This window comes from Mesitornis unicolor, unplaced genomic scaffold, assembly GCF_000695765.1.
Source record: "Mesitornis unicolor isolate BGI_N332 unplaced genomic scaffold, ASM69576v1 Scaffold49022, whole genome shotgun sequence".
Lineage (NCBI taxonomy): Eukaryota > Metazoa > Chordata > Aves > Mesitornithiformes > Mesitornithidae > Mesitornis > Mesitornis unicolor.
In genome coordinates, this window is record NW_010170779.1 from 1 (window position 1) to 9,824 (window position 9,824).

The 9,824-nt window shown below is 41.1% G+C and overlaps 1 protein-coding gene across 1 annotated transcript; it reads left to right on the top strand.

Annotated features, from left to right (window-relative positions):
- Nucleotides 1-435: 435 nt before the first annotated feature.
- Nucleotides 436-3,772, top strand: LOC104537022 (F-box only protein 7-like; the record flags this gene model as incomplete). The annotated part of the gene is made up of 5 exons (XM_010179788.1): nucleotides 436-514; nucleotides 724-810; nucleotides 1,746-1,922; nucleotides 2,622-2,659; nucleotides 3,033-3,772. Coding segments are annotated over 5 exons (780 nt in total), but the record flags the coding sequence as incomplete, so codon positions are not given.
- Between the last annotated feature and the right edge of the window lie 6,052 nt (nucleotides 3,773-9,824).

The following is a 9,824-nucleotide window of genomic DNA, read 5'->3' on the forward strand; positions in this document are numbered from 1 at the left end:
ACCGAGCGATTCTGTGTGTGATTCTGTGATTTCTTTTTGTCATAAAACTTGTACTGACCACACGCCTCTCTCCAGAATGCTAAAACTAGAAGGAAAACTAAGAGGAAAGAAGGGCAGATAAATGTGGATACTTGTGAGCACAGACCTGACTAGCGTTTTATTCTCTGAAGTGTGTATGAACTGCTTTGCTACCAGTTGAGGCTGACTCGGTGTCCTACACCGTGTCCTGGGTAGCCCCAGCTGCTGATGTACACGTCCTGTTGAAAGGCTGTGGAAGAGTAACTGAGCAGTGAAATAACGTCTGGTACAACAATAGTCTTCTGACTCCTGCTGCTTTAGAGAACAGCACGGAAAAACATTCACAAAAATGAACATTGCAAGCATTTGCAACGTAGGTGCATGTTACATGTGAGCTTTGAAGTCTGACAATGGAAGCTCTCACAGTTTGAGAGTCAGTTTGTTTCTGAAGAACTTAAGTATTACTCTTCATGGTGCTTTTTAAAGCCAAAGAAAAGCTTAGCCTGACCACGGAGCTGCTCTGTAGTTTGTTGATGAATTACTTGTTGCGTGATTGTTGCATTGTAGCTACAGAGCTGTTCCCATCAAGATTACAAGCATATTACAGTTCTGCTTATAAGAAAACCATAATTCTTCTGCTCTTATGTAATTTTTGCATTATAGCCTTCTGAATTTAAGCTTTTTACCTCTCTTTGATAGAAAAAGTTGCAGGTGTTTACAAAGACCTTCAGAAGTTATCCCGTCTCTTTAAAGACCAACTGGTTTACTCTCTTCTGGCTGCTGCCCGACAAGGTGAGAGAAAATATTGACAATTAGAGATGATACTTCATTTCTGATGGTGGAAGGTAGGGAGTCTGTCTAAAGCCATGAAGGAAAAGTGTTAGAGCTGTTCAGTGATGGGTATATAAAGAGTAAGCATTAAGTAATTTAGACATTCTAAAGAAATTATATTAATCTTTGTTTCTCAGAAAATGTTACTGTAATTGCCTGGTTTTAATTTTTGATTAGTCTCAAGAGACTGGAGTGCCTGTTTTCCACGCTTAGTGATGAGAAAACCATACCACAGTAGTTTTGTGGCAGTAGTTCTGTAGTTTTGATCCATTTCTTTGTCAAAGCAGAAAAATTTATGTAGCATCATATTTGGAAGTCTGACACCAGGAATGATCTTCTCAGTAACTGGCCATTGAGGGCTTGGAAAGGATGGTAGGAAATAACCCAAGCTAGTGTTTGTGGAGCAGTAGGAATCCAGGCTTTCTCTGTATAGGTATTGCTATAAACGGTCTCAGCTTTGTATTCCAAAAACTATTCAGTAGAATTCCCTCTAGACTTCAGTGTGGGAGTGTTTGATGTGAAGCATGTGCTCTGTGTTTATTGTGGGTTTTGTGGCCTCAAGAAATTGGGCAGGTCTTTTTCTTTTCTTTACCTCTTCCTTTGTTCTGTAGCCTATAAATGCAGTTAGGCGTGTGGAATGTTTCCTAGGCTTACAGTGGTCAGTATAAAGTGCCATTGGCCCTGTTTTGTGCACTCCGTAAATGTACTTAGAGTTGCAAGGGATCTGTTTTATAAGAAGTCATGTCAGAGTAGTTTCCGAGAAAAGTGATGTGACTCAGGCATGAAATGGAAATGATTTGAGGGAAATACTCTAATGTCCTTTCTTTCTTTCAGGGTCTTCAGAGAGAGTAAACTGCACTGCTTAGGTAATACTTATGTTTTTCTCTGCTTTGTAGCTCTGAACTTGCCGGACGTGTTTGGCTTATTGGTTCTTCCTCTTGAGCTCAAGTTTCGGATTTTCAGACTTCTGGATGTCCGGTCACTCATCTCTCTTTCTGCTGTTTGCCGTGATCTTTACACAGCTTCAAATGACCAGCTTCTGTGGAGGTTTATGTATTTGCGAGATTTCCGAGGTAATGTGGAAACACGTGTTTTTCTAATTACATTCTCATGTGAACAGAGGGATTAGGTCTGACGTATTTTGATAAGAGGCTTTTTAGGCAACTACTTCTGATTTTTAAACACTGTGAGTAAATGCAGTCATTTGTGATGCTAACCTGTACAGTTGGTCAGGTGTAAGTCAGGTGGATGTGCAGTTTTCTGCTGTGAAAACTGGTGACAGTCTGCTGAGCCATTACTCGGCCACTAATGGCCATGGTTCCTCCCATTTCAACTGCTTGTGGTGCAGGCTTTTCCTTGTTTTCATCTGTTTCCCTGGCTCCCTTGGTGTACCAGCTATTGTAGATGTTAGGGTGTGGAGGGAAGAGATATTCCTGCTTTAATTTCTAACGAGATGGAAGAAATAATGATATCAAGGAAAGTGCTGTCAGAAGTCAAAGCCTGGGACAGTGTTTCTGGGGTTTCTTTACTTACTCTGTAGCTTTTGGAGATGATGCTTTATGTAGAGTGAGTGTGCAAGTAGATTACCTACGGAATGATCCTGGAGTTTAAACTTTTTAAGATGCATTATCATTATGAAAAATGTGTTGACCAAAAGTATTTTTTCATCTCTTGATTCTTCTGTAAGTTCTGACAAAACTGGGGGCATCTGTGGCATGAATGCTGCTTAAAAGTAAAATAGATCACTCTTAATTTTTTGCTTCTTTTTGTAGATCCTATTATTAGGCCTCGTGACACAGACTGGAAAGAAGTAGGTGGCTTTTTAAATATACTTTTATCTTGAGACTATTCTCCACAGGCTAATTTGAGAATAAAGCATAGACTTTGGGAGGCAGTAACTTTGATTTAAATCTTAGTTTAAAAAATGTGGTGTTCTGTGTACACATATTGAGTTTGATCAGAGTAGGGGAAAACAGCATCAACAAGTTACACGGTGCATGCCCAAATCATGGGTTAGGAGTCTTCCAGGGATGTTGTGTTTGGTCTTTGGCAGGCAGGGGGTTTGCTGTTTTGGGTTTTCAGACTGATGAGGAGTGCATTTTTGCTGTGCTGTGAATGCAGTTGCTGAAGGTGGAGCACAAAGCGCCTGCAGAGCTTTAAAATTCCTTTGTTTCTCTCTGCAGCTATACAAGAAAAGGTTGAAACAGAAGAAGGAGGCCCTGAGATGGAGACACATGATGTTTTTGCCCCCTACACCTCATCCAATCCCCTTTCATCCCAACCCATTCTATCCTACTCCCTTTCCTCCCAGCCCATTCCCATCAAACCCAATCTATCCCTCAGTGATCATTGGAGAGTATGATGAGAGACCAACACTCCTCTATGTTGGAGACCCCATTAATTCACTCATTCCTGGCCCAGGAGAAGCACCAGGTCAGTTTCCTCCATTCAGACCACATTTTGACCCAATTGGTTCCTTGCCTGGAGCAAACCCTACACTTCCAGGACGAGCTCCCAGTGATAGGTTTCAGCCTAGACCCAGCCGGGGCCGCCCCATGGACATTCGCCGTGCGTTCATTTGATTTCTGCTTTTTCCTTCAGTAAGTTCTAGTCCCTGAGCTTGCTTTCTAACTGCAGGAGACTGCAAATCCCAGGCACTAACATCTGCCTTCTTTTCTGATTGTGACAAGAACATGTGTGCATGGTGATGTTTCAACCACAAAGGCTGGGTTGGTTTTTTGACCTGGTACTGCTGTACCACCTGGCACTAAGGTCTGTTTCATGGAGAGCTACAACTTAGAACAGTTTGTTCTGCTCCATGCCCCGCTCCTCACCTTTAACCATCTGTGAAGTGCTACTTAGAGACCAGAAGGATAACGGCCAAATATTTGCTGCATCAGATAAAGAGCACTTTAAATACAAACCCTCTACTTGTCTGTCTTATTTGAAGAGTTCTGTAAAATTGCCAGGAAAAATGATGTTGTTCAAAATATAACTGGCTAATAATCTTTGTTAACCAAAAAAATCTACCATGTTCCACATAGTACAGGATACTATCACTGTTATGGTAGATGTGAGGTCATAGAAATTTTCAAAGATGACATTTCCTTTTTTCTTTAATGTTTTATTAGGTAAAAAGCTTTTTTGTATTGTTACTTAAGACACAAAGAATACAGGGAAGGGATTTTTCTTTACAATGGAAATAGTAGAACACAAATCAATCCATTTTACAAACAACTGAGTAAAGTCATGCTGCAGTGCAACTCGGAAGTCTGAACAAAAGCAGAGCAATTTTACAAAGAACCAGCAGCAAAACTTTTGTCTTTCTCCTTGACTTTAGAAATAAGGAGCTGTAGTACCTGGCTGCGTTTACTGTGTGTGAACTAAAAGTGGTGCAAAAATAAATCTTTCCTCCTGCCTAACTTAACTTAAGGAATTAAATAAGTTGACCTGGTTGCAGTGGAAATGGGATCACAGCAGGAGAAGCAAAATGAATTCTCACTCTACTGCAGTAAATCCCATTTAATTCTAATACTTAGGTATCAAAATACAACTTGCCAAGAGGAAATGTGTTATAGCATGTTATGAGCACCTTTCAAGTATTGTCTTATTAACTAAGGAGCAACTAACAAGACCACCGTTAAAGTCTCCTGATGAGATTTGCAGGCTGATGCTGGAGCTCCATTAAAGGAAGACTGGAGTGACTAAACTTTGCTAGAAATTTTCATTTCTTACGTATTTTTTTAAGATGGATTGATCTCCGTGTTTCTGTAACTGTAAATGGTACTGACGACTGTTGTGACGGCTGATACTATTTTCTAAAATCCTTTTGAAATTGCAACACTGGAAATGGAATTACATTTCCTATTAAATACAAGCTATTTAGTCAGTAATACTTGTGTGCTTTTTCAGGTCTCTGAAACTTGTTTTGTATAAAATCGGCTCACTTCAGCAGCGTCAGAAAGTTTTGCCATTAACTCCGGTGGAAGTAAAATATAATAGTTTATTTTGCTGTCAAAAGTTGTATTTCTTCTTTCTTTCCTTTTCTACTTCACAGTAACGGCGTACCAGTGCAAATCCTGCCATGATTAAACACCTCAGAGTACGTACTTAGAGTCTGGGGTCAGTGGTTTCCCTTTAATACTGAGTTCAGCCTTAATTTTTAACGTTTGCCTGTGCTGGTTGAATTGCCTTGTTCCAACAGAGTTTTCACTTAAGTATATAGTAATGTCTCTTAAAGTGTAGTGATTTCTTACATTTCACTGACTGTAAAAAGGAAGAGGGAAATCTACGCTGCATTGGTCTTGCACCATTTTGTCCTTGTGATTAGCGCTTCAGAAAAGCATATATAATATTCACCTATGTTTACACAACTTTAACTGATAAAATAGTTTGTAGCTTACTCTTCACTTTTTCGAAGTTATTTCTGGGAAATAAAAACAGTGATCTCTGTTTGTACGGGAGATGTTCACTTTGTGGTGCCAGTGGTACTCACATTGCCAGTTCCCTGGTGGCAGTCACGTTACTTGCTCTGCTGGCATGCCCTGTGCTGCTCTGGAGCTGGGCCCTCCCAGCCATGAAGACAGCCTTGCCCTGTTCTGCCAGGCTGGTGCCACAGGTTCTGCTTGTCCTGGATTTTGTCATTTAAATGTTTGTTTTTGAAGAACTGAATCTACATTTTCACAGGTACACCACTAAGTTACCTGAAGATACTCCTTCCCTCTCCATTGTTCCTTCACATTGTAGTAAAGGTATTGTGAGCCAGAGATAAAGCAACCTGACTTACCCTGAATTGTTAGGTTCCCTAAAGAAGAGTTCCCTTTCTTCATAAAACAGGATATGAAATATAAAGTGAGTATCTCAGGACCAACAGCATAAAATTAGAAGACAAAACAGAGGAAATAATGGAAAACTAGCTGCTTATTTTGTTTATTCAGAAGCTCCTAAGTCATTGCTGTTGAAGGGAAATCATAGATGCCCAATAGATGGGCATTTCTTACCTGCACTGTGCATCTGTATCCAGCGCTGTTAAGGTTACTACTAACAGTCGCTTGGAAATAAGGAGCTATTGCCCTTGGGTTTTCTGTTTATTATTTTCTTATTTATTAAACTTTACCCAACCAAATGGAGTAACTGGGTCATGTGTAGGTTGTAAGCTCTTCTGTATCTGTCTGTGATTAGTGAAAGAGAAGAAAATGCTGCAGCAGTTACGAGTAGAACTGCTATTATTCTGAACCTTAGCTTTATACAAGACTTTTAGTTGCATGGGAACATAGGTGGCATTCCTCCCGAAATACGACACCTAGGTACTACAAGAAAATCAAGATGTTTCTCAGTCCGTATCTAAACAGCAAATTATAAATTAATTTTCCAGCTGGTGGATATGAGTGGGTGTCTTAGCTGTGTCCCAGCTCCTTCTTGGGCTGGATCCAGACACAAATCTATTCATGTTTCCTGCCTTCCACCTGAAGAAAATAAAGGCATGCAGGACAAAATGGGAGCTCTGACCAGGTGGTCAATTTTCACAGCTGTGTCAGAAATATCCCATGCTGTGGGGCATGTCTGCCCTGGGATTTAAATGTAATGTCTGTTCACCAATTTTTGGTGTTGCTTTCTTGCTGCCCCTAACTGTTGTGTTTAGATACCTAAATACCTCTGGGCTATACCTTAGTTCCTCATTCCTAAAATGGAGAATACGCCCCTTGTATTACCGCTCTGTCTTGCTTTGTTAGATTGTAGTGATTTTGGAATATAAACCCTGCATCGAAGGTGATAACCTGAATATATGATGATGCATTTGTGAATCTCCTGCTACCCACTGCTTCAGAGTTGTAGATACAGGTGTAGTGTCAGAACGTTTAAATGACACAATATAGTTAGTCATTTTAACTTAGGAAATCAACTCTAATGTGTTCATTAAAGCACTTGTGTGGATAGAACTGAAGGTGCTTTTCAGGACTATAGGAGTAACTAAGTTAAGCTGTAAGTGCCTGTTGCTTTTACTCGTCTTTGCATTCTGGAGCTAGGAGGAGGGGAGATGCTATTCTGTTTGCCTGCCCCTTGAAAGATGACAGGAGCTGCAGGCAACTGAGATCTGAGCCCCTGCTGGGTATCAAGTCAGTGTGATCCTGTCACTGTGGTCACTTGGAGGAACAGCTCAGCTGTGTTCAAGTACAGCATCAGCAGATGATCCAATGGTTGTGGTTTGTTTTGGTGATGAACTGGGGTGGATTTATGGGTCTATGTCACACCAGACACTACTTATTTTTAGTATAGGTTGTGTTGGTAAGAGAGAGATAAAGAGATTCAGGGGATAGAGCAATTGAGGATTCTGGCAGTAAACTTTTATTTTTGTCTTTGCGTCTCTGGTGACCATTTAGTAAGGAAAGGCATAAACCATGCTGAGGGAAGTGTTATGGAAGGAAATCCTCTCCCACCAGGGTTGTATTACCTTTTCTCCATATAGTGGAGCCTGTTAATCTACTATTGTTCTTGCCAGTGGGACAGCGCTTGCTCAAGGCCGTTTGTCACTCCTATTGCTCCTGGAGACTGCAAAACAGCAGGGTCTGTTTATTTTCTCAGATGTGACATATATTTATGATGCTGCGTTGTAAACTGTTTAGCAAACCTGGAAGGACAACACAGAACTGAAAAAAAAACCATCAGGGAATAGGGTGGTTCTGTAATACTGAATTTGAGGTATAAATCATTGATCTGGATGAGTCTCTTGAGAGCCTTCCAGCCTGGAAAACCTCTGCTGTTACTTGCCTGAAAGTGCACAGATCACAAAAGCCATTATATGTGTAAAGGCCTGCTCAGGGGTAGGTCATACGAGGTCCAGATGACTGCATTGGATTTAGATGTTCATTACAGGTGCTATGCAGGAAGGAATTGCTTGTTTGGCTGTATTCCCACCAGTGAATTGTAAGATCCAAGATGGCAAATGCTGCTGTTGCTTTTGCTGCTTTGGGGGTCTCCCTGTTTAAGTGAGAGCAAATGTCTGTGCCATTGGCTCAGATATTTTTAACTTACAGACCCCCCTGCCTCCCTGGACGTTCCTGTCATCAGGGTGAAGATGCTAAGGGAAGCACAAAGCCAAAAGTCTGGCCTTGAAGCTGTATGCGTGGTTTGTGACTAAAATACTTGACAGAACTTGAAAAACAAGTTGAGGGCATGGGATGGATGGGGACTGACGCTTGCATTGGTTGTGTTATAACTAGAACTAGCACAGTGCAAGAGATAGGTTCTCAACTGGTAGAAATAGCCATAAATACATTGATTTACTCAAAGTGCTTTTTTTTTTTTTTCTTCAATTGTGAATGTAGATTGTGTCATTCCTGGTTTTTGCCATGTCCCACTTGTAGTATATGTGCTCATACAACACAGCTTCATTCTGTGTTGCAGGCTTTGGGGAAAAGCCCACCTGGCAAAGGTCCATCTCTGCTTTCTCTGGAAGAATAATGCTTGGGGATGGTCAGGGATGACTAATACTGATCATTACCTGCCTGGGGCTATCCCATACATACCCTCCCGTGGCTTGGTGTCTTTGGATGGACCACGGCTCATCTAATTTGTATAGTTTTCCTGTTCTGTTGCAAGTTTGTCAGTTTGTGTTCATTTTGCACTCACCCCAGTGAAGTCAATGGGAGTTCAAGGAGGGAGACAGGATTTCACTCCCTCTCTCTGTCCATTCGGCATTATGGAACACTCAGCACACAAGTATGTGCACTTCATCAGCTCTGATATTAATTAAGCATGTTCCTGGGGGACATACTTAACCAGATGTGACCAAGTCACCAAAGTGCTTGGAGTTTAGCTGGGTTTTGTCTGGAATTTGTGTGAACTGTGAATGTGAACTCTGGTGTTTCCAGGGGCAGGGGAGGAAGGTTTTTTTTGTATGGAAGGCCCATTTCTCAGGTTATTTTTGAGCTAAGGCTACAGGGTTAGAACATGACATTTTTCTCTCAGAACTCGGGAATCATGTGCAGGGACACAAATGCAAAGCATGAAACAGAAACATTTTATCTGCTGTGAGCAGAGTGATCTGGAACAAGCCAGCAGTCCATCTGGATGACCTGCTTAGATGATCTTTGGCGCTTACTGATGCCTGGTACTGTATTTAACTTGAATGTAGTTTTGCTCTGAAAAGTGACTTTTTTATAAAGTTGGTATCATGAAGTTCCACAGTTCACTGTGCTTCCATGCTCAAGCGTGCTCACTTTATCAGTCAATGAATACTTATGCTTGACTCTGCCTTTGCACATCTGTTTCTGAAATAAGCCTGTATTTTTTTAGCTCAACCTCAACAAAGATTCAGTAATTGGAAGTTAGCGATTGTATTGACTATGTACAAATCAAAATAAAATCTAGTTTGCACTGTCATAAATGTGTTGACTCCACACAGGTTAGAAGGAGTAAAATTTGCTTTACAACTCAAGTCATTTGTACAGATGTGATTCTGATTATGCGCAAAACCCAATGAAATAGTGCCACTTTTATACAGTCACTTTTCAGACCATCATTAGAATCTTTGTATTAAAACAACTATAGTTTTCTAAATTCCCTTTACCCAGGTGATAGCTGTAAATTGCTGGGTACCATTGAGTGTATTCCAGGATGACATCAGGTACACTGATATGAAGAATGAAGGCTGACAAAAGCACAGATTCAGCTGCAGGGCTGTTAATCGGAAAACAGGCTAGCAAATGATTTCCTCAGGTTGCGGATGGTCTCAGCTTTTGCTTCGTCTTCAGTGGCATTTCCCCGCTGAGATGATTCAGATATGCTGAAGGTGTTCGTCAGCGACTGCGATTTGCTGAAACAGAAAACAGAGTTCAGGCTCAGCAGGGGAAGGTGATGGTTCAAAGCTGATTACTGATGCTTTGTGTTCCACCACACAGACAAATTCAGGGATAAAAGGGGAGGATATCAAGGAGAATCTCCATATGTTAAGACATCCAGGCAGGAGGGGAGAG